Genomic DNA, 26,300 nt, shown 5'->3' with positions numbered 1-26,300 from the left:
AACAGGTCTTTTCCCTAGGGTGGGGGAGTTTAAGATTACAAGGCATATTTTTAAGGTGAGTGAAGAGTCCTGAGGGGATACTAACTACACTGTGTGGAAAAAGTATGTGGAATTAACTGCCAGGGGAAGCGGTGGATGCAGATTCAGTTACAACATTTAAATGACATTTGGCTGGAGATATGAACAAGAAAAAGTTGAAGGATACGGGCCAAATGCAGGCAAGTGAGACTAGTTTAGTTTGGGAAACCTGATCTGCACAGACGAGCAGGTCCAAAGGATTTGTTTCCGAGCTGTATGACTGTAAGCAACACTTTATATAGTTGTTAAATTTGCTGATGACTCCACGTTATATGGGAAAGTGAATTGTCATGAGGAGATAAAAGAGTCTGCAAGTTGAGTGAGTAGGCAAAAAGTTGGGACACAGACTGTAACATGGGAAACTGTGAAGTTGTCCACTTTGGCAGGAAGAATAGAAAAGTGGGTACAGAAGTCTATTGTATTAGTCTGGGTGCTCTGGCACATGAATCTGAAAAGATTAATACAGCAAGTAATTAGGAAGGCAAATGGAATCTTGTTGTTTATTGCAAGGGGATTGAATTACAAAAATAAGGAATTTCTATTGCAGCTGTGAAACAGAAACCACATAGAACATTACAGCACAGTACAGGCCCTTCGGCCCTCGATGTCACGCCGACCTGTCATACCAATCTGAAGCCCATCTAACCTACACTATTCCATATACGTCCATATGCTTGTCCAATGACGACTTAAAAGTACTTAAAGTTGGTGAATCTACTATCATTGCAGGCAACGCATTCCATATCCTGACTGAGTAAAGAAACTATCTCTGACATCTGTCCTATATCTATCACACCTCAATTTAAAGCTATGCCCCCTCGTGCTCGTCATCACCATACTAGGAAAAAGGCTCTCCCTGTCCACCCTATCTAACCCTCTGATTATAAGTCTCTATTAAATCACCTCTTAGCCGCCTTCTCTTTAACGAAAACAGCCTCAAGTCCCTCAGCTTTCCTCGTATGACCTTCCCTCCATACTAGGCAACATCCTAGTAAATCTCCTCTGCACCCTTTCCAAAGCTTCCACATCCTTCTTATAATGCAGTGACCAGAACTGTACACAATACTCCAAGTGCGGCCACACCAGAGTTTTGTACAGCTGCAGCATAACCTCATGGTTCCGGAATTCGATCCTTCTATTAATAAAAGCTAAAACACTGAATGCCTTCTTAACAGCTCTATCAACCTGAAGGATACAATTCAGTCAGAGATAGTTCACTCAACTCAGTTTTGGGACATAGGCCTTATGAAGAAAATTGAACATGTGGGACCTTCACTCATTTTCATTTCAAGAAATGAGAGGTTGATCTTATTAAAACATAAGGGGCGAGCAGATACCGGGAGGATGTTTCTTATGTAGACAGTACAACTTGGAGACACAGATTCAAAATAAGACATCTTTTGAGATGGAGGTGATGAGAAACTTCTTTTCTCTCAAGAGGGTGGTTAGAATGTGGCACTCTCTGCCAGAGGAAGTGGAACTGAAGCACCAAATTTAGTTAAGGTCGAAATAGGTCGACATTTAATATGGGGAACAAACTGAAAAGTGGAATTAAGACCTCAGACAGATCAGAACTGGACTCCTGCTCCGAAGTCTCATGTCACTGTTAAACAATACTATATATTTATGGCCCTTGTTCAGATCTAACCAATGAAGAGGAACAGGTATACTTCTACATTATCAAGCATTTTATTGCCTTCCTCCCAGTAGTCTTCTTTCTAAAGAAATAAAGCTCCACCTGTTCAATCTTTCATGATAGTTATTATCTCAGTTTTGCTGCCATTAGTATTTTTAGTTCTTTCTTCAGTGCTTCTAATTCCTTTCTATAAACATTGGAACTGTTCACAATACTCCTAGTGTGATCTAATGAAGATTCGTCACAGGTAGAAAAGAACTTCTCTATATTTTAATTCTATCAGGGATTTTTTTTTAAAAAGATGCATTAAGGGTGTTATAATTTTCATTTTATTTTGAGTTTGGGGATTTGTATGCTTGTGCTCTCAGGTCCCCTTGCTCCTTTACCCAAATGAATAATTATTTTCCAAGAAGCATGTAGCTTTCTAATGCTTTCTATCAAAATGGATCACCTCATATTTGCCCATATTACATTGTGTGCGCTTAAGGAAGGTCCTTGGTCCAGGGTGTGCTGATGCTGCATCATAAACTGTTTCATTGGCAGTGTAAGGTTTGCCATTGTCTTCTACTCTTATCAGAAAGGCAAAGAAGCAGGTCCCAAGTCTACCTCACTGAGATTCATGAACTAATTACACACTCACTTTGCAAATTAATTGAAAGCTTTCCTGTAATTTGTCAGGCCCCACCTTTGTCTGAATTACAACTGCATTTGACATTGTCAATTTTGAAACTATGCTTCTGATTTCCAAGTCCAAAACAATTATATAAATGATAAAAAACAATGAGCAGGGGCAATTCACACTCCAAGTTGCACACTCTTGTATCTAAGCTGCACCCTAGAATGTACCGATAAATATACAGGTGCCAGGCAATTCAGTTAGTTTATCAGAAGAAATATCCGGCGTGAAGCATTTTATGACTTTTAAAAAGTATACTGTCCATTTTTAAACCTGTAAGCTGTAGGACTGGAAATATTCTGTTGTCCACCAATACAATGAAAATTTAGAGAACAGATATCCCAATAGATTTTGTGGAACACCATTCACCAATTTAAGTAATCCTTTCAACTCCTACTTTATTTTCTCTTTTCCAACCAACTTACTAATCGTTGATGCTTGCCCCATGATGACTTAGCCATTAGTACAATATATTACCTTATCAAAAGTTTTTGTTTGGAAATACAAATTTATTATATTTACATTACTTACTGATTTTTAATTACATCAAATAACTCAATGGTCTTCCCTTCTGGAATTTGTACTTACTATGCTTTATTTTATTTTATTTTCAGCCCCTAGAACATCTTCTATTGCATCTTTGATTAAGTATTCGATCATCATCTATGTTGTGGTTCTGTTCGCTGAGCTGGGAATTTGTGTTGCAGACGTTTCATCCACTGTCTAGGTGACATCCTCAGTGCTTGGGAGCCTACTGTGAAGCATTTCTGTGATCTTTCCTCCGGCATTAGGGCAGCACGGTGGCACAGTGGTTAGCACTGCTGCCTCACAGCGCCAGGGACCTGGGTTCAATTCCCGCCTCAGGCGACTGACTGTGTGGAGTTTGCATGTTCTCCCCGTGTCTGCGTGGGTTTCCTCCGGGTGCTCCGGTTTCCTCCCACAGACCAAAGATGTGCGGGTCAGGTGAATGGGCCAAGCTAAATTGCCCGTAGTGTTAGGTAAGGGGTAAATATAGGGGTATGGGTGGGTTGCGCTTCGGCGGGTCGCGCTTCGGCGGGTCGGTGTGGACTTGTTGGGCCGAAGGGCCTGTTTCCACACTGTAAGTCTAATCTAATTTATAGTCGTTTGTCTCTGCTGCTTCCGGTTGTCAGTTCTAGCTGTCCATTGCAGTGGTCGGTATATTGGGTCCAGGTCGATGTGCTTATTGATTTGAATCTGTGGATGAGTGCCATGCCTCTAGGAATTCCCTGGCTGTTCTCTGTTTGGCTTGTCCTATAATAGTAGTGTTGTCCCAGTCGATTTAATGTTGCTTGTCATGTGTGTGTGTGGCTACTAAGGATAGCTGGTCATGTTATTTCATGGCTAGTTGGTGTTCATGGATGCGGATCGTTAGCTGTCTTCCTGTTTGTCCTATGTAGTGTTTTGTGCAGTCCTTGCATGGGAATTTGTACACTATGTTGGTTTTGCTCATGCTGGGTATCAGGTCTTTCATTCTGCTGAGTTGTTGTCTGAGATGGCTGTTGGTTTGTGTGCTGAGTCCACATAGTTGCAGTAGTCTGGCTGTCAGTTCGGAAATGCTCTTGATGTATGGTAGTGTGGCTAGTCCTTTGGGTTGCGGCACGACCTCGTTCCGTTGTCTTTCCCTTAGGCATCTGTTGATGAAATTGCGTGGGTATCCGTTTTTGGCGAATAGGACAAACAGGAAGACAGCTAACGATCTGCATCCATGAACACCAACTAGCCACGAAACGACACGACCAGCTATCCTTAGTAGCAACACATGCAGATGACAAGCAACATGAGTTCGACTGGGACAACACTACTATTATAGGACAAGCCAAACAGAGAACAGCCAGGGAATTCCTAGGGGCATGGCACTCATCCACAGATTCAAATCAATAAGCACATCGACCTGGACCCAATATATCGACCACTGCAACGGACAACTGGAACTGACAACCGGAAGCAGCAGAGACAAACCACTATAAATGCCGGAGGAAAGATCACAGAAGCACTTCACAGGAGGCTCCCAGACACTGAGGATGTCACCTAGACAGGGGACGAAACATCTGCAACACAAATTCCCAGTTGGCGAACAGAACCACAACAACGAGCACCCGAGCTATAAATCTTCTCACAAACTTTGATCATCAAGTATGTTATTAAATTAATTGGTCAACAGCTATTGTATTTCTTCTATCACCATTTTTATATACAGGAATCACATAAGCTGTCAACTAATTTTCTGACGAGATTCTTTTTCTAATAATTTTTTATTTATTTTAGTGTCTCTTCCATCTCTTCCCAACTTCACATATGACTGGTGCAATCCACTCAATTTTATCCTAAGTTCAATTAGTTTATCAATTAAGCCCCTTTCAATGTGTTTATCATGTTAGTGTTGTTGATACACTAATTTATTGATTATTTAATATCACTTCATTTCCAAATTATTTGAGAGTTTGCATGTATCAAAGAACTTAATCAATTTTTTTTATTAACATCCCTTTTATTAACATACTATAATCATTGAAAATTTTGATTTGAAGATGTCCTCAAATCCCCTTTAAACTGCTAACTCCTTACCTCAAAATTGTCCTGATTATTGGAAAAACGTTTCCCTATCTATCTTGTATATACAGCTTAGAACTTTGTACACCTTAAATCAGGTCTCCCCTCAGCCATCTCTGATCCAAGGAAAAGAACCACAGCATGTCCAGTCTCTCTTCATAGCTGAATTGCTCCAGATGAGACAAAATCCTGGTGAGTCACTTCTGCACTCTCTAGTGCAATCACATCCTTCCCATAGTGCAGCAACTAGAACCGCAACACAGAACACCAGCTGCAACCAAATTAATGTTATAGACAGCTCGATTGTGTACTTGCTGTCATAATCAATTAACGCCTTGACCAATAAAAGCAAGTACCCCATGTGTCTTGTTAATCTGCCTGTCCGACAGCCTTCAAAAATCTATGGACGTGCACACCAAGTTTTCTCAGATCCTCTGTACTTCCTAGGCTCTTATCATTCAATGTGTACACTTTTGCCTTCTTTGTCCTCTCAAAATGCATTCACTTCACAAATTTTCAGGATTAAATTCTGTCACTGTTCAGCCCCATTTAAAGGTCAATCTCAATTATCCGAACGACATGGGTAGGGAGTATTTTGTTCAGATAATTGAATGCTTGGCTAAACTGTGTTAGCCGAACATCAGGACCCTTGAGACCTTGTTTGGGTAATCCGAAATTCGGATAATCGATGTTCGGATAACCAAGGTTGTCCTGTATAGCATCCTGTCGTCCAAGGCTTTCCTCATTGCTACTTACCACATCATCAATCTTTGTGTCATTTGTGACGCTAATGATCATATATCCTAAAATTCATGTCAACACAACAAACAGCAATGGGCCTAGCACTGAATCCTATGGTATGCCATTGGCAATGGGCTTCCAGTCACTTTCCACTAATCATCCTCTGCTTCTTGCCACTAAGCTCATTTTGGATCCAATTTACCAATTTTTTCCTGAATCCCATGAGCTCTTAGCTTCTTAACCAGCCTGCTTTGTCAAAAGCTTAACTGAGTTCCAAGAAGTCAACATCAACTGCACAACACTCATCTACACCCCTAGTCACCTCATCAAAAAAATTCAATCAAATTTGTTAAACAGGATCTCCCATTTACATTTCCTAATACATGCTATCTCAATACTAATTCATTCAAAATATCACAAAAAAATCTCCTCCCTGATTTCTGTACTGACATGGAGGACAGGTAGAAAATAATAATTTAACACAGTAGCTAATGGTACCATGTCTTCAATTTTGGTTCTGATGGAATCTATTCTTCTACTGCCCTTAATATACTTAGAAAATTTGGATTTTCCTTAATGTTTTTCAGCTCCCCTTTTCACTCTCCTAATTTCTTTGATAAGTAACACACTGCATTTTTTATGCCCTTCTATGGCACTACTGCACTGAGCCTTTATTAAATACCATAAGCTAGATTTCCCTTATTGAATCCTGCACATTTCTTGGCAAAATCACCACAGTCCCAGAAGACCAAAGAGCTACTCGGTCATTGCAAAAAGATGACTGGTGTTGTGTTTAACCTGAAGATCACAATGCCTCAGGCACGGGCAAGGTTGGTAACCTCAGCCAATGCAGGAATTGAACCCATGTTGTTGGCATTAGTCTGCACCACAAACCAGCCATTCAGTGAACTGAACTAACTTAGCTTATCCTCAAAACAACTGGCAGGGTAGCATAACAGTGTGAGTGTACTCTCTCAGGCTAATATCCCCAACATCAAGACACTAATCATCCATGACCAGCTGCGATGGTTGGGCCACTGTCGATATGCCCAACACAATATTCCCAAAATAAGTGCTCTACTTTGAGCTCTGCCATAATAAACAATCACTAGGAGGGCAGAGGAAATGCTACAAGGACACCTCGAAAGGTTCCCTAAACAAATGCAACATCTCCAATGACATGGGGGAAATCACTTGTCTGAAAAAGTACAAACTGAAGAAGCCTGTGTGAAGGCTCCAACCAATTTGAGAGTCACCTTGTACAACATGTTGAAGTCAAGTGCAAGCAGCGCAAAGAGCTTGTGGAATTCAGATAATTTCATCTACCTGCATCTGTGAAAGTAAGTGGATCCAGAACTGGATTATTCAGTCACCACAACACCCACTCCCCTCATATAGAAGTCATTTAAGACATTTATAGCAACCTTGACAACTAGGGTTCTCTGCATTTGTTGGTCCCACCTTTCACCTTCACAGGACTATGTTGCCTTTGCACTCTCACTATTACCTTTTGAATGTCTCCCGAGCATAAAGGAAGTAGGAGTATACTTAACAGTGAAATCAGCAGGGCAAAAAGAGGACATGAGATAGCTTTGGCAAATAGAATTAAGGAGAATCCAAAGGGATCTTACAAATACATTAAGGACAAAAGGGTAACTAGGGAAAGAATAGGGCCCCTCAAAGATCAGCAAGATGGCCTTTGTGTGGAGCTGCAGAAAATGGGGGAAGATACTAAATCAGTATTTTGCATCAGTATTTACTGTGGACAAAGATATAGAAGATATAGACTATTGGGAAATAGATGGTGACATCTTGCAAAATGTCCAGATTACAGAGGAGGGAGTGCTGGATGTCTTGAAACACATAAAGGCGATAAATCCCCAGGACCTGATCAGGTGTACCCTAGAATTCTGTGGGAAGCTAGAGAAATGATTGCTGGGCCTCTTGCTGAGATATTTGTAATATCAATAGTCACAGGTGAGGTGCCATAAGACTGGAGGTTGGCTAATGTGGTGCCACTGTTTAAGATGGATGGTACGGACAAGTCAGGAACTATAGACCAGTGAGCCTGGTGTCAGTGGTGGGCAAGTTGTTGGAGGGAATCCTGAGGGACAGGGTGTACATGTATTTGGAAAAGCAAGGACTGATTAGGGATAGTCAACATGGTTTTGTGCGTGGGAAATCATGTCTCACAAACTTGATTGAGTTTTTTGAAGTAGTAACAAAGCGGATTGATGAGGGCAGAGCTGTAGATGCGATCTACATGGACTTCAGTAAGGCTTTTGACAAGGTTCCTCATAGGAGACTGGCTAACAAAGTTAGATATCATGGAATACAGGGAAAACTAGTCAACTGGAAACAGAACTGGCTCAAAGGTAGAAGACAGAGGGTAGTGGTGGAGGGTTGTATTTCAGACTTCAGGCCTGTGACCAGTGGAGTGCCACAAGGATTGGTGCTGGGTCTGCTACTTTTTGTCATTTACATAAATGATTTGGATGTGAGCATAAAAGGTATAGTTAGTAAGTTTGCAGATGACACCAACATTGGAGGTGTAATGGACAGCAAAGAGGGTTACCTCAGATTATAACAGGATCTTGACCAGATGGGCCAATGAGCTGAGAAGTGGCAGATGGAGTTTAATTCAGATAAATATGAGGTGCTGCATTTTCTAAAGCAAATCTTAGCAGGATTTATACACTTAATGGTAAGGTCCTAGGGAGTGTTGCCGAACAAAGAGATCTTGGGAGTGCAGGTTCATAGCTCTTTGAAAGTGGAGTCGCAGGTAGATGGGATAGTGAAGGCAGCGTTTGTTATGCTTTCTTTTATTGGTTAGAGGATGGAGTACAGGAGTTAGGAGGTCATGTTGTGACTGTACAGCACATTGGTTAGGCCACTGTTGGAATATTGCATGCAATTCTGGTCTCCTTTTTATCGGGAAAGATGTTTTGAAACTTGAGAGGGTTCAGAAAAGATTTACAAGGATGTTGCCAGGGTTGGAGGACTTGAGCTATAGAACATTACAGCGCAGTACAGGCCCTTCGGCCCTCGATGTTGCGCTAACCTGTCATAGCAATCTGAAACCCATCTAACCTACACTATTCCGTGTCCGTTCATGTGCTTGTCCAATGACGACTTAAATGTACTTAAAGTTGGTGAATCCACTACCGTTGCAGGTAAAGCATTCCATACCTATCTACTTTCTGAGTAAAGAGACTATATCTGACATCTGTTCTATATCTATCACACCTCAATTTAAAGCTATGCCCCCTCATACTCACCATCACCATTCCTGGAAAAAGGTTCTCCCTGTCCACCCTATTTTACCCTCTGATTATCTTATAAGTTTCTATTGTCACCTCTCAACCTTCTACTCTCCAACGAAAACAGCTTCAAGTCCCTTAGCCTTTCCTCGTAAGACCTTCTCTCCATACTAGGCAACATCCTAGTAAATCTCCTCTGCACCCTTTCCAAAGCTTCCACATCCTTCTTATAATGTGACCAGAACTGTACACAATACTCCAAGTGCGGCCACACCAGAGATTTGTACAGCTATAGCATGACCCCATGGTTCCAGAACTGGATCCCTCTATTAATAAAAGCTAAAACACTGTATGCCTTCTTAACAACCCCATCACCCTGGGTGGCAACTTTCTAGGATCTGTGTACCTGGACACCGAGATCTCTCTGCTCATCTACACTACCAAGAATCTTACCATTAGCCCAGTAGTTTGCATTCTGGTTACTCCGACCAAAATGAATTACCTCACACTTGTCTGCATTAAACTCAATTTGCCATCTCTCAGTCCAGCTCTGCAGCTTATCTAGGTCTGTCTGCAACCTACAACATCCTTCATCACTATCCACAACTCCACCGACCTTAGTGTCGTCCGCAAATTTACGAACCCACCCTTCTACGCCCTCATCCAGGTCGTTTATAAAAATGATGAACAGCGGTGGACCCAAAACCGACCATTGCGGTACACCACTAGAAACTAGACTCTAGGATGAATATTTCCCATCAACCACCACCCTCTGTCTTCTTTCAGCAAGCCAATTACTGATCCAAACTGCTATATCTCCCACAATCCCATTCCTCTGCACTTTGTACAATAGTCTACTGTGGGGAACCTTATCGAACGCCTTGCTGAAATCCATATGCACCATATCAACCGGTTTACCCTAATCTACCTGTTTGGTCACCTTCTCAAACAAACTCAGTAAGGTTTGAGAGGCACGACTTACTCTTCACAAAACCATGCTGACTATCCCTAATCAAATTATTCTTTTCTAGATGATTATAAATCCTGCCTCTTATAATCTTTTCCAACACTTTACCAACAACTGAAGTAAAACTCACAAGTCTATAATTACCACGGTTATCTCTACTCCCCTTCTTGAACAGGAGAACCACATTTGCTATCCTCCAGTCTTCTGGCACTATTCCTGTAGACAATAATGATTTAAAGATCAATGCCAAAGGCTCAGCAATCTCCACCCTGACTTCCCACAGGATCCTAGGATAAATCCCATCCGGCCCAGGGGACTTATCTATTTTCACACTCTGTAGGATTTCTAATACCTCTTCCTTGTGAACCTCAATTCCATCTAGTCGAGTAGCCTGTACCTCAGTATTCTCCTCGACAACATTATCGTTTCCTAAAGTGAATACTATCAAAAAATATTCATTTAGTGCTTCCCCTATCTCCTCTGACTCCACACACAACTTCCCACTACTATCCTTGATTGGCCCTAATCTTACTCTAGTCATTCTTTTATTCCTTAAATACCTATAGAAAGCCTTAGGGTTTACCCTGATCCTATCCACCAACAAAATCTCATGTCTCCTCCTGGCTCTTCTGAGCGCTCTCTTTAGATCTTTCCTGGCTACCTTGTAATCCTCAAGCGCCCTAACTGAGCCTTCACATCTCATCCTAATATAAGCCTTCTCCTTCCTCTTGACCAAAGATTCCACTTCCCGCGCTCTACAGCTTCCTCCCTGCCTGACATACTTATCTAGGACATTCAGGAGCTTTTCCTTGAATAAGCTCCACATTTCTAATGTGCCCATCCCTTGCAGTTTACTTCCCCATCCCATGCTTCCTAAATCTTGCCTAATCGCATCGTAATTGCCTTTCCCCCCAGCTGTAACTCTTGCCCATTGGTATACATCTATCCCTTTCTATCACTAAAGTAAACATAACAGAATTGTGATCGCTGTCACCAAAGTGCTCACCTACTTCCAAGTCTAACATGGGGGGCCGGGCTCATTACCCAGTACCAAATCTAATGTGGCTTCATCCCTTGTTGGCCTGTCTACATACTGTGTCAGGAAGCCCTTCTGCACACCGGACAAAAACTGACCCATCTATAGTACACGTACTGTAGTGTTCCCAGTCAATATTTGGAAAGCTGAAGTCCCCCATGACAACTACCCTGTCTCTCTCACTCCTATCGAGAATCATCTTTGCTATCCTTTTCTCTACATCTCTGGAACTATTCGGAGGCCTATAGAAAACTCCCAACAGGGTGACCACTCCTTTCCTGTTTCTAACCTCAGCCCATTCTACCTCAGTTGACGAGTCCCCAAACATCCTTTCTGCAATTGTAATACTGTCCTTGACTAACAATGCCACACCTCCCCCTCTTTTACCATCTTCCCTGTTCTTACTGAACGGAGAGGCTGAACAGACTGGGTCTGTTTCCCCTACAGCTTCGGAGGCTGAGGGGTGACATTATAGAGGTTTACAAAATTATGAGGGGCATGAATAGGGTAAATAGGCAATGTCTTTTCCCTGGGCTTGGGGAATCCAGAACTAGAGGGTATAGGTTTAGGGTGAGAGGGGAAAGATATAAAAGAAACCTAAGGGGGCAACTTTTTCACATAGAGGGTGGTACGTGTATGGAATGAGCTGCCAGAAGTAGTGGTGGAGGCTGGTACAATTGCAACATTTAAAGGGAATTTGGATAGGTATATGAATAGGAAGGGTTTGGAAGGATATGTGCCGGGTGCTGGCAGGTAGGACTAGATTGGGTTGGGATATCTGGTCAGCATGGACAGGTTGGACCGAAGGGTCTGTTTCCATGCTGTACATCTCTGTACATCTGTACATCTATACACTGCTCTGATGAGAGATTCCCTGCAAGCAGCTGCTCCTAATCCACACTGGCTAGATCCCATCTTACCTTATTAAAATTGGCCTGCACCCAATTCAGAACTTTTATTTCCATCTTTGCACTTACCTACAATTATTTTAAACCTTACTAAATTACGGTCAATACCTCCAAAATTCTCCCCCCCATTGTCATGTCCAATATGTGACCAGCTTTGCTCCCTAAGATTAAATCAATCACTATCCCCTCTTTGAAAGATGTTTCACACACTTAGAAAAAGTCTCTTGAACACGTCAAGAATTCTTCCCGCTCTAACTTTTTCACACTTCATCTATCCCAGATGTTATTGGGAGAGTTGAAATGCCTACTCTTATTGTCTTATTATTTTAAATTTCTAAAATTTGCCTATATTTCATTTACTCTATCTCTCTGACATTTTGGGGATCTGGCATACACCTCAGCAAAATGACTGTCCATTTTATGTTTTAGGTTCTACCCTTAAAGCATCATTTGAGGAGCTCTTTAAGATATCATCCCCTCTTACTCCAACAACTGAGTCCTTCATCAACAGTGCAATGTTATCTCCTCTTTAACACTCCCCCATCTCATCTAAACATTCAAGATTCTGCAATATTGAGTTGCATGTCCTGAATCTCTTTCAATCAAGTGTGTGTTAACAATGATGTCACATCCTCACATTAATCAAGATCCTCAACACATCTGCCTTACTCATAAGACTCTCTGCATCAAAATAAATACCATCCATGTTGCCTCACTTCTGTTTGCATCACTTATTACTGTATTACCTGCCAATTCTGTTCTCCCTCTCTTCCTTCTCATCTCTTGGAGAGGATACAAACACTGTTAATTGTTGTAAAACCTATTTTGTTCATTTATGCCTTTTAAGGAAGGAAATCTGCCATTCTTACCTGATCTTGCTTATGTATGACCCCAGATGCACAGCAATGTAGGTGACTCTGAACTGCTCTTTGAAATGGTCTAGCAAGCCACTCAGCTAAAAGACAATTAGGTATAGGCTCTAAATGCTGGCCTAGCCAGCAACACCCACATCACATGAATGAACAAAATAACCTCCTTGCAATAAAGGACAACATGCCATTTGTCTTAACTGTCAATTGCACCTGCATGCTATCTTAGTTTCTGGTATGGAACATAAAAAAAACTTGAATGCCAGTATTTAACAGACTTTCACGACTGCAAATTCAAAACATCTTACAGGATTTGGGTATTTTACAGGATTCATCACTGAGGTCAATGACTTCAGAGCTTGACTACTGCAAATGCTGCACTGCAGTACTGTTGTGTAATTCTTCTACAAGCAATGAACAATAATATCTAAGTACTTCAGGGAGAGGCAAGTGGTCCCAGAGTAAAATTTCAACAGAAGCAGGAAGCTTTTGGCATCCTGAGAAACATTCTTATCAAAATCAGCTAAATTGGACACTACATGTCCCTCCAGCTAGTACACTTCAACGTTGTCATTGAAAGCCTTCACATTGCTCAGAGACACCAAATTAGACACTTAATAATTGTGTGTTACGCGTAAATCTTCATAAAACATGAGTACTGAAGAGATTTTATTCTGAAAGGACTCACTCAAAAATGAATTCTTCTGTCCATACAGGATTCTGCCCTTCCCTGGCATGAGTTTTTGCTACTTGAACACTGTTTAGGGAGATGTTACAGTAAGGGTGTGTGAAATACTTCCCTGGAAGTTTATGGGCTTCTTCCACATACAACACCAGACTACTGACCTGAGGAAGAGAACAATTTTTTTATTACATGATGGGAAATTTCACATGGCACCAGTGTCAGATTGCAGCAACGGGTTACTTATACTGTACACCTTAATGACATCCTTTGACAAATAATTTTATATGACAAAACTAAGCAGCCTAGTATAACCAATTATGCTGTGCCAATAACCTGCAAGAGGCATGTTATAATTAGTCACCTAGTTGCGCAAAACTTAAATATTGCTGAAGTACAAAGAGAAATGTTGTCAGAGCTTTACAACTTGTACTCCTTGGAAATGTGGCACTTTTGTTGTCCTGTTGAGGCACAGAACCTATTACTTCAGCAGGCTGAAGGCTTCTCTCTCCCTCTTTCTACCAGAACACTTGAAGTGTTCACCTACTCAGCAGCCAAAGAATTGTCAACAAGTTGATGACTTTTGATGACATCCACAACTGGTCACAATTCTACAAACCAATCAGCCATCTACTGCCGAACAAATATCATTCTGCATGCACAAACCCTTCTGTTGTAGCATCTCATCTCTCCTTGCCCACTGTATGAAAAACAAATGTCTAAACAACTAAGTTCCAGTGATTTGTTTTTAAAAGAACAACAACTTCTTCCATGATTATAAACAGGCCTTTTTCCATTTTAGTCCTGAATTTAAATATGCAGGCTTTACAAATTAAATCAGAAATCAAGGGCAATCACCTCTCCAGCAAGTTTCTGCGGTTGGAGGAACTTCAGCACAAAGTCATTGAATTTGAGGCAAGCTGCAGACACTGTGACACATCACAAATGGGAAGATATACATGGACCTTTTGTTCCAAGTAGTAATCAAAAATTCTTCGTATAGGATTGTCTACTTTGATCATCCTTTTGATCTGGTTGATGGATACTGGCAACAGATTGAAATATTGTGCAGATGTAAACATCCGACTGCCAGAGCAATCCACGGTCACTCTGGCCTGATAAAAGAGTCACAGCTTTTGATGGCACAGCTGCATGGCAATTTGTGATTGGAGAGCAGCACAATGCAATAATATTCAAGTAAAAGAGGAAACTTCAATTACATGATTCGGAGAGGTCCACGAAACTGACTTTTTCTCAAGAAATGTGTTAGGATTAACTTTATCATCTATTTCTGGCCAGTGCAAATCATTCTGTTGAGTCGAACTACTTGAGTGGGCATTGCATGTTGCAGCTTTTCCCATTCCTGGTCTCCCCGCTGTGGCAGAAGTTCTTCCTCAATGGTCAACTTCCAAGCTCAGAACAGATTGGTATGCTTGAAGACACTAGGGCATTATGCTGCAGGAATCAGCATATTCTTCAACTCCAATATGATCAGTAACAATACTTACATTAAGCTAATACTCTGATAGCAAATCTCTGTCAATGACCGATGTGATATTTGCTGCTATTTTTCTTTTATTGTTTGGATTATAATTCATTTTCAAGCTTCAAGATGCCCTGCGTAGTATTCATCTCCTGAGTTGCCCATTTCCAGAAGTTGCATGTGAGCTATGCACTGTAGATGAAGAGCCACTGTCATGAGAACTTAGCTCTTTAAATACTTCAACTGGCTTCCTGCCCCTGCTACACAAAATTCTTAGAGTGTGGACACACATTGCACGATGAGAAAATAGGAGTAGGTAGAAAGATATGGGATAATGTACCAAATATTGCTTCTATATAATTTTCCAGATCCAACGTCTCCAAAGGTCAGGAAATTTACACCAACCTCACGATATCCCATCCACTTTAACTTCACTTTTTAAGCCCTGTAAATAAATGAACAAAATCCTTCTTTCTTTTACCTGTCGAAGACGCTTGTTGGAGGTTGGTGGCAGTGGTTTTTTCAAGTTACTGCAAAACACATGCAAGCACTTCATCCAGTCCTACAAAAGCAGAAAATATTTATCATGAATATCGAGATAACACTAAATAATTTCTAACTTCATTATCAGCTTTTATTTAACTTTGACAAAATGTTCAACTAACTATATAAGGTAAAGGAAGATTTTCAAATCAGGTAAAGACGACACTATTGCACACTAAGCAGTTCTGTTTCTAAGCATCTTTATATTATTTGGCTCCTACATTTCAAAAGTCTAATCTATACACAACAATGAAATGTTTGTACAAGTTACACGTACTAATTTTGGAAATATAACATGAACATCACCTTGTTCATCGCTAAGAGCTCTGCAAGATCGTTATAACAATTCAAATATCCCTGTCAGTTTATTTTGTTAGCAGAAGTTAGCAATAACTGTACATTTGGTTAACACAGATATTTCAAGGTTAGCGTCCAACATTTTACCTGAACCTGTTCTAGAGTTTCCGTTGCAAAGTAGAAGATATAATGGTCTTCACTAAAGTGCTGCACTACTATTTGAAAACAGTTTGGCCTAAGAAAAAAGAAATTAAAGGCAACAACTTAAACCATGAAATACAAGTAATCGTTGAAAACTACTTTAGATTAATCAAACTGCATTTTTTGAGATCAGTGCGTGTCATAAATATTGGCTCAATTCTAATTTATTCATCTATTTGACACATAGGCGAGTGCTGAAAAAGCAAGTTTTAAAAGACAACTAGCACCTCATGAAGACAGTTATTTCAAATTCAAAAATGTTTGTCTACTCTTTTTGCTGATAACCATTGTACAATTAATAGACTATAATCTCTACAGTTTGGAAATCATAAAATCTATAAAAATCTTAAATCTTTGATCAGGCTGAAGCATCTCACAACATAATTTTAGCACTTAGAATAGAAACAGATTCTGAACAAATTCCTGCTTTCTGGAATTTAAATTCTGCCATTTGTCATGGTGTTATTTAAACCCATGTCTCCAGAACGTTGGCCTGGGGTTCTGGGTTGCTATTCCAGTGACATTATCAGTTCACCACTGTTTCTCCTAGAGGATTTGGATAAGTACAACTTTTTAAAATGTTTCATAATGTTTTTAACCAACAAGCGTGTTTTTATGGTTAATGTAATTTTGATTAGACATTCTAACATCATTCTATTAACCAGAAAAGTGCAAAATCTAGAAATGAACTAGTCCAAAGTAGTCCTATCAATAGAGATTACAATATACATAATCATGAAATGCTAGAAATACTCAGGTCAGATAACAATGATGAAGAGAGAAAAAGTTAGCATTTCAGATCAATGATTCACAAGTTCAAATGAAAGGCCAATAACTTGAAACACTTATTGTTTATCCCGTCACAGATGTTTTGAAGAACATTTCTATAACGATACCTTTTCATTGTCTAAAGTACTTTGATTTTCAACTATTTTAAGTTCCCTTGCTATAAAAGGTGATAAAAAAAAACTAGGCAAAATAACAGTGGTCAATTGTGCAAAAATTGCAGAATATTTTCACTATAAATGACTGCTGGTGTTAAAGTATACATACTTGAGACACAGCCATTTATCTAGAAATAATGATGGTTATAAACTACTTAATGATTTTAAAACTTTCTTATTTTGAAATAGGAATACAGATTTTATTCTGTTTACCAGAGAGAAATTCAAAGTTTGTGAGAAGATTTGTAGCTGGGGTGCCCGTTGTTGTGGTTCTGTTCGCCGAGCTGGGAGTTTTTGTTGCAAACGTTTCGTCCCCTTTCTAGGTGACATCCTCAATACTTGAGAGCCTCCTGTGAAGCACTTCTGTGCTGATTCCTCTAGCATTTATAGCGGTTTGTATAACACAACGAAAACGACACCACAACACACACCTGGGTTAAAAACCTCTCCCACAGACAGCTCACAGACACGGAAAGAACAATACTGGCCAAGGGACTTAACTACAACCACAGGGACGCCAAGACAGCAGACTTCCTAGCAGCACTAGAATGCAAACTCAGGAACAATGGATTGACAGAAGAGACACAACAAACAGTAAGACAAAATATCGTACCTATGATAACAAGGAAAAGACAAACACACAACCTCAACACCAAGGAGAAAGAAGCACTTAAATCACTAAGAAACGATAAGAACATAATCATACTACCAGCAGACAAAGGCAGAATGACGGTGATCCTGGACAAATCAGATTACACTCAAAAGGCAGAACAACTACTTGCAGATACCAAAAGAGGGAGTTTGACCTCACTCCACAGCTCACCAATAGGATAAACAACACACTGAGGAATCTACAAAAAAAACGGACAGATAACCAGGTCTGACCTACAAAGAATGAAACCGGAAAGCAACAACACCCCCAGATTCTATGGACTACCTAAAGTACACAAACCAGACATTCCACTCAGACCCATAGTTTCACTACCAGGAACACCATCACACAAACTGGTAAAGAGCTACAACAGAAACTGAAACACCTGATCAGCGGATCCAGACACTCTATACAGTCAACACAAGAATTCTTGGACATCATCAGAAATATACACATAGACAACGAAGAAACCATGATCTCACTCAATGTAACAGCACTGTTCACCTCCATTGACAAAACCCTAGCCAGAGACACAATATCCAACCTGCTGGACATACATAACAGACAACAGGACGTTGAACCTATTAACAAAGATGGCATACTCAAACTACTGGACCTGTGCCTCACAACACACTTCACATTCAACAACCAGATATATGAACAAATCAACGAACACCCGTGGGCTCACCGATCTCTGGACTCATAGCAGAAGCAGTAATGCAAAGTTTAGAAAAAACAGTTTTAACGCAATTACAAGCCAAACTCTGGATCAGATACGTGGACAACACCTTTGTAATCATTAAAAACACAGAAATAGAAAAGACACACCGGATCATCAACGCCACACTCATAGGAATCCGATTCACGAGAGAGGAAGAAAAGGACAACTAGCTCCCATTCCTAGACGTGATGGTACAGAGAACACCGAACCGAGAATTCACCACGAACGTATACAGAAAAGCCACACACACATACCAAGTCCTGAACTATGAAAGCAACCACCCCAGCACACACAAACGAAGTTGCATCAGGACATTATTCAAAAGGGCCACAACACACTGCAGTACACCAGAACTACAAAAAAAAGGAAGAAGAACACCTATACAAGGTATTCACCAAAAACAGATACTCGCGCTATTTCATCAACAGATGCCTAAGGAAAAGACAACGAAATGAGGACATGTCACAACCCGAAGGACTGGCCACACTACCGTACATCAGGAGCATTTCTGAACTGACAGCCAGACTGCTGCGACCACTAGGACTCATAACAGCACACAAACCAACAGCCACTCTCAGACAACTACTCACCAGGACAAAGGACCCAATACCCAGCATGAGCAAAACCAACGTAGTGTACAAAATCCCATGCAAGGACTGCACAAAACACTACATAGGACAAACAGGAAGACAGCTAACAACCCGCATCCGTGAACACCAACTAGCCACGAAACGACACGACCAGCTATCCTTAGTAGCCATACACTCAGATGACAAACAGCATGAATTCAATTGGGACAACACCACCATTATAGGGCAAGCCAAACAGAGAACAGCCAGGGAATTCCTAGGGGCATGGCACTCATCCACAAATTCTATCAACAGACACATCAACCTAGACCCTATATACCGGCCACTGCAGCGGACAGCAACTGACAACCGGAAGCGGCAGATTCAAACCACTATAAATGTCGGAGGAATCAGCACAGAAGCACTGAGGATGTCACCTAGAAAGGGGACAAAACGTTTGCAACAAAAACTCCCAGCTCGGCGAACAGAACCACAACAACCAGAGACAAATTTCTCTGCATCTTGGAAACAATAAACTATATCTAATCCGGAAACCAATATTTCCATTTATTTTATATTTTTTATAGGTACATATTTTAAAATTCGTAATGGAGGAAACCACCTGAACTAACGACAACCCTGTTTGAGGAATAACATTCCCAGGTGACTTCTTACTATAATGATATGTCCAAAATGTTGAGTACCACTTGGAGAAAACACAGGGGATACTAAAAGTGGACAATGTACTCCTCGTGGAGGGCCTTGCATGTCCATTGAAAGAGTGGCTCAACAATGCCAATACTGACCAAGCTGGTCAGGTCCTAAAGGATGTAGCTGATCAAGTGAATCTGTAGCAGGGGGTTGAAGAAAGCAACAAGGGGGGAAAACATAATGATGTCTTTCTAACCAAATTGCCTATTGTAGACACTTTCATAAATGTATCCGTCCAGGGTTTATAGACAAAAAAATATGATGTTTGGACGAAATACAATATTCTTGCAAAGAACCAGCTGAGGCATGACGGACCAAATAGCTTTCTTAAGCAGTTGTAGACTTTTTATAAATTTTTCACAAAAAGGAGGATTATCAACTGTGCAATGCACTGCTACTGCAAATGAAGATGTAGCTGGAAAACTGCATGAGAGAGATATGCTTCAAAATATTTGGGTAGTGGAAAGTTCTGAACTACAAAGGATTTGCCAAGATAAAATAGATGGCACTTCAAACAGAGCTCAGCTGAACATCCTAGCTGAAGTCTGTTCACGCTGTCGAGGAGAATAAGTTAATTTGGGGGGGGGGGGGGGGGGGGGGAGTGGTGGGGACCTTGATATACACTGAAGTAGTGGAGGAAGCGAGCAAACACATATTGGAAGATGGCAAGTTCAGTAGGCTGGAAAAACAAGAGTAATCCTTGGCTGTGTTAAATCCTTGGCATGACATTCTGGGAAAGATGTGAAGGGCATGGAGAGGATGTAAAAGAGCTTTATTAGAATGGTAGCCCAGACAAGGGACTTCACTAATAGAGAGAAGCTGAATAAATTGTTTCACTCCAAGCTGAGAAGTCAACAGAGATAAAGACACAAAATGCTGGAAAAATTCAATGGGTTAAGCAGCATCTGTGAACAGAAAGAGTTGCTGTTTCAAGTTGTTGACACTTCATTAGAAGAGGAGATTTGAAAGAAGTGTTCAGAATTATGAACCCTTTTGGGGCTGATTTCAGTACCAGAAAAACACAGTCAGTCGATATACCCTGAAAGTATTTGGAATAAAATCCAGATATGCCATGAGGAATCATTGCTTTCATGCACTAAGTTACTATGGCATGGAATACACTAGCAGTAATGGTGGCAGAAGCAGATTTAATAGTAACTTTTAAAATGAAATTGATTGATGGGAACAAGTTCACAGCGTTATGGTTAGCAATTTCGATCGCCTGGCACAATGGTGATTCAAGCTAAGGTGAGTGAGTGTGTGACTGACTATCACAAGAGATGACAACAAACCTTACTAGTAAGTTAGTTAAATGTTTGGAGAGGAATATAACAGGATATTTGGTGTACAAGATCAGCACTATTGATCAATTGGAGAACAAACATGAAAATAAACCAGTTACGTTGAAAAGACTATTGAACAGCCTATGCTAGGCTGCAGTGCAGTCTACCCTTTTCTCGAAACAGAAAATCAAACAACACATCATGAAAAGGATGCTACCACCCTCATTCACAAGTACAAATGGAAAAATTATTGTTAAGTTAAAAATGTAATTATAAAGGATTGGTTTTGAAAATGGAGAATCTCTTGTTAATGCAATGTTATAGATGGTCATTGGCACTGATGTCATTTGTGTGGCCTGGAGATTGATTCATTTATTATTTTAAGAGTATAGAAGCAAAAGTAGGACAGTTGGTCCCTTCAGTCTATACCAGTGATCAATGAGATTGTGGATGATCAGCGAACTAACGCCACAAACCTGTTCTTAGCAAACAGAGATCTATCAACCTCAGTTTTTAAAATGAACACTTGACTTAGAATTTGTGGGACAGAATTCTAAATGTCAACTGCCCTTTGTATGAAATGATTTCCTAATTTTGCTTCCATAACGTCTGATCAAATTTTCAAGACCATGCCGAATAAACCCTGTACTTACTAACCAGAGGAAAAAGTTCACTATGTGCTCTTAATATCTTGAAAATTTGAATCAAATTATAATGTAGCAGGTGTAATCATTCCATTTAATGTATGGGTATAGGTATCATTTTGGTTAACTACACAGCACTCCAAACAAAGTCGGTGTATTCTTGCTAGGGTGGGATGCTTGGAAATGCTTACATTTCTCCAGGAAAGGTCAAAACAGGGCTTTACACAAATGAAGCATGACTTCTAATCACATATATTCTCAACCTTCAGATAAAAAGGCCACAGCTAATTAGCAATTCCAATTATTTTTCCAGACGCTTTCACAACCCACATACTTAAGTGTGATAGTCATACAGCATGGAAATATACCCTTCATTCCAACTAGTCACGGCGACCACGTTCACAAAATAAACTTGTCCTACCTGCCAGTGCTTGGCCTGTATTCCTCCATACCTTTCCTTTTGAAAGATGTTTGGAAAAATTCATGAAATGTTCTAATTGTATCTGCATCCACCACTTTCTCTGGCAGTTCATTCCATTCTCTTGGTTAAAAAAAGAATGCCCCTCATATCCTTCAAAATATTTCTCTTCTCACCTTAAACTCCCTTGGAACTCCCCCACCCTCAGGAAAAGACCCTTGCCAATCACCTTATCTATGCCCCTCATGACAGCTCTGTACCTTTTATAAAGTACTTTGCTTAATCCTTTTAAGACCTAAAATAAAAAATTTTGCTATTCAGTAAAATAAAGTCCATTTACTAGAGTTTAGCACGTTCAATCAAAATCTCTGTAATTTTGTATTTCCACCTACATGAATTTCAATACCATCCAACTTTGGATCACTGGCAAACTTGGAGATACGATTTTTCACAGTGATCAAAACATTAATATATGCATGTGTGTGTGTGAATTATTAAGGTCTTAACACAGGTTTTTGAAAGGTGTCATGGGTCACATCTGGACAATTAAAGTAGTGTCTATTATGCCTTTTCTCATATCCTGCCACTTCACCAGTTCTTAATAAGGCCAATCATTTGCCATAAGTTGCAATTTCAATTAGCAGTTTCTTAAAATGATCAAATCCTTCTGAAGCACTATTGAAGTAATATGCACTTTTCCTGTAATTTCGTCAGGTCTTCAAGGTTTTGATCAGATTAATTAGACTTTTTTTTAAAAAAAGGTGGAGGCAGATTGCCAGCAAACCTGAGAAGTTTTGCCTTCTTATCTTCTTTTCAATTAATGTGGGCAAAAAATAAATTCATCTTTAATTATGTTACCTAATCTAAGTCAAAGTTTTATGACTAAGTTTTTCCAGTTTAGTTAAAAAAAAGTTCTCCGGATTCCCAAAGCACGGAATGCTTGACACAAGCTCTAGTTAAAGCACCATTTAAGGCAAGAAATAAATCTTTGAGGCAGACGGTGAGAGAAGGAAATCAAGGAGGAAGTGCTTGGGTTTTGTTTTGGATTGTTCCATGTTTAAGCACTGAAAACATCAATGGTATATATACATAAAAACAACTTTGAACAATAAATAAATTTATACTATTTTTAAAAAAACAGAAATCAGTGGCATTTTCCGCTTTGTAATTATGCCCAGAGAAGTAATTAGTGGAGATGCCAGTGTTGGACTGGAGTGGACAAAGTTAAAAATCACATAACACCATGTTATGGTCCAATAAGCTTATTTGGAAGTACAAGCTTTTGGAGCACTGCTATCTGTCGGACTATAACCTGGTGCTGTGTGACTTTCAAGTGTTAGAACAGTTAGAGGCTTTATTTTGCAATATATTATTTCTGTAGATGTATGATTGCATTAAAACACTAACTACTGCTAGCTTTTGCCCAATGGATCAGCCAATTTCTGCATTCTGTGCATATTTATATTTCTTGAATACAAACACTGGGAACAGGAACATTTCTCTCCTTCAGCATCACCCTTTTGTGCACAATACTTTCTCGTAAAAGTGGCACTTAAACCTGCCTCAGAAATCACTATTTTCATTTTTCCATGCTAATTAACTTAAGGCTCAAAGTGTGTAAAATGAACATGAAGTTATGTTGCAGTCTTCCAACAATTAACGGAAACTTAAAGACAACCAAAGCATAATTCACAAAGGAATCCTAGTCCCCTGCGAAGAGGCTTGAATCTCCCTTTTCTGGGCTAGATTCAAAGCAAAGTTCCAAAAAGTGAATACTGTATTATTAAATATTTCTGTATACCTATTATATCTATCTTTAAAATCTACCTAATCCCTTAATTCTTGAAGTCAGTCTCCAGATCACATAATATTCAAAATAACAATGTTTGATAAATGAAAATATTTTTTCCAGATTGTCAACTATAATTGGCAACCAAATTATCTGAGTATAAAATTAGATACGGTTATCAGTATACCTTATTTAGTGATAAATTACAAGGTAATGAAGGGAAAATTTTCAAGTTGCATTAATATAAAGAAAGTTGTGAAGAAACGTTGAACAGAGTGGCGAGGAGAGAGGGCAGAGAAATGAGGGTAGATGAGTAAGTCAGCTTTTCCCACATAAAGCTTCTAGCTCGACAGTCGGGCTTTCACTTTGAACAGAGTGAAGAGAGAGGGCGGAAAGAAACAAGGGCTGCCAGGAAGTTTTTAAGTGGGTAAGATCTAAACCAGAGACCCTACACCGTAGGGCCTCCCTCCCATCCACCACCTCTAACCTTACTAAGGGTCTGTAAACTCAGTAAGTCTTCAGGTATTCTCATTTCTATCTTCTTTTCTTCTCTTCTCTTCCTTGTTAGTCCTGTGTGGGTTTTCAGATTAGCAGGGTATGACTGATAGGGCAGTTGTGTGCTCCTCCTGCACAATGTGGCAGATGAGACACGTAACACGTCTCTGCCGACCACATCTGCGGAAAGTGCACCCAACTCAAGCTGCTCGAAAATTGAATTAGGGAACTGGAGGTGGAGGAACTGAGGATCATCTGGGAGGCCGAGGGAGAAATTGAGAGGATGAACAGGGGGTGGTCACTCCGCAGACACAGCATAAGGACAGCTGGGTTACAGTCAGGGGGAGGAAAGGGAACCAACAGGTAGAGCAGGGATCCCCTGCGGCCATTCCCCTCAGCAATAAGTATACGGTTTTGGATACTGCTGGTGGGACAGCCTACCAGGGGAAAACCATAGTTGTCAGGTCTCTGGCATTGAGGCTTAGAAGGGAAGGGGTGAGGGGGGGCAGAATAGAAAAGCACTAGTGGTGGGGAACTCAATAGTTAGACAGATTGACAGGAGATTTTGTGGTCAGGAACTGGACTCCCAGAAGGTATGTTGCCTTTCTGGTGCCAGGATGTGGGATGTTGCTGATCGGGTTTACAGGACTCTGAAGGGGAAGGGTGAGTAGCCAGAAATTGTGGTACATATTGGCACCAATGACATAGCCAGGAAGGGATTGAGGAATGAAGTGACTGTAAGAGCTAGGTTGGAAGCTGAAGAGCAGGACGAGTAGAGAGTGTGTTCTCAGGTTTGCTACCAGTGCCACGAGATAGTGAGGTGAGGAATTGGCACAAGTGCAGCTTAACACGTGGCAGCGCAGCTGGTGCGGGAGGGAGGGCTTCTTCAGATATTTAGACCATTGGGATGCCTTCTGGAGAAGGTGAAACGTGTACATGAAGGACAGGTTGCACCTGAATTGGAGGTGCACAAATGTGTTGGGTGGGAGATTTGCTCACGTGGTTTGGGAGTTTTAAACTGGATTGCCTGGCGGGAGGGGTGTGGGTGGGAACCAGAGCTTCATATCTGACAGGTGGGGTACTTAGATATGGGGAAGTGACAGGATGTAGTGAATCTATCAGTAAGGTTATTCATGTGATGGAACAAAGGGATCAGTTAAAGTGTGTCTGCTTTAACGCAAGGAGTGTCAGAAATAAGAGAGATTAACTTAGAGCACTTGGTAAACAGTACTTGGCACTATTGTGATGTGGCCATAATGCAGACGTGCGTTTCACAGGGGCAGGAATGGTTGCTAGATGTTCCAGGATTTAGAACATTTAAAAAGAACAGGAAGGGTGGAAAAAGAGAAGGGCGTGTAGCATTGCTAATCAGGGAGCGCATCACAGCTACAGAAACGAAGGCTGTTGAGGAAGGTTTGTCTACTGAGTCAGTATGAGTGGAAGTTAGATACAGCAAGGGAGCAGCCACCTCATTGGGGGGTTTTCTACAGACCCCATAATAACAGTAGGGAGATTGAAGAACTCATAGGCAGGCAAGATTTTGGAAAACTGCAGATGTAGCAGGATTGTTGTTATGGATAACTTCAATTTTCCCAATATTGACTCGAACCTCCTTTATGCAAATAGTTTGGATGGAGCCGTTTTTGTCAGGTGTGTTCAGGAGGGTTTCCTTACTCAGAATGTCAACAGGCCGATGAGGGGTGAGGCCATTTTGGATTTGCTGCTTGGCAATGAGTCAGGACAAGTGTCAGATCTTGCGATGGGAGCACACTTTGGTGACAGTGACCACAACTGCCTCACATTTACCATAGCCTTGGAGAGGGAAAGGCGCAGTTACCAAGGGAAGAAATTTAATTGGGGAAAAGGAAATTATGACACTATCAGACAGGATTTAGGAAGTGCAGACTGGAAGCGATTGTTTCTCAGATAGGGCATAACAGGCACGTGGAGACTGTTTAAGGAGTAGTTCTTGCGAGTGATGCACAAATGTGTTCCTCTGAGACAGGCAAGAAGGGGTAAGATTAAGAAGCCTTCTCATCAAAATGAAGAAAGCAATAGGAAACAAAGATCTAGCACAGCTTCAGAGGATTACAGGCTTTCGAGAAAGGAGGTCAGAAATGGACCGA

General features: G+C 40.6%; 1 protein-coding gene across 2 annotated transcripts in view; it reads right to left on the bottom strand.

The window, feature by feature from the left end:
- Positions 1–26,300, bottom strand: part of rasa1a (RAS p21 protein activator (GTPase activating protein) 1a) — a 191,209-nt gene that overhangs the window by 65,480 nt on the left and 99,429 nt on the right. For both annotated transcript variants that reach the window (XM_060836608.1, XM_060836609.1), the window contains exons 12-14: positions 15,895–15,982; positions 15,389–15,469; positions 13,431–13,588 (exon numbers count right to left, since the gene is read on the bottom strand). In XM_060836608.1, coding sequence (XP_060692591.1) covers positions 13,431–13,588; positions 15,389–15,469; positions 15,895–15,982 — 327 coding nt within the window. The remainder of the gene's footprint in view (positions 1–13,430; positions 13,589–15,388; positions 15,470–15,894; positions 15,983–26,300) is intronic.

This window comes from Hemiscyllium ocellatum, chromosome 2 (genome assembly GCF_020745735.1).
Source record: "Hemiscyllium ocellatum isolate sHemOce1 chromosome 2, sHemOce1.pat.X.cur, whole genome shotgun sequence".
NCBI classification, from domain to species: Eukaryota; Metazoa; Chordata; class Chondrichthyes; order Orectolobiformes; family Hemiscylliidae; genus Hemiscyllium; species Hemiscyllium ocellatum.
The sequence above is the reverse complement of the archived record's forward strand: the minus strand, read 5'-3'. Positions and strand labels throughout refer to the sequence as shown.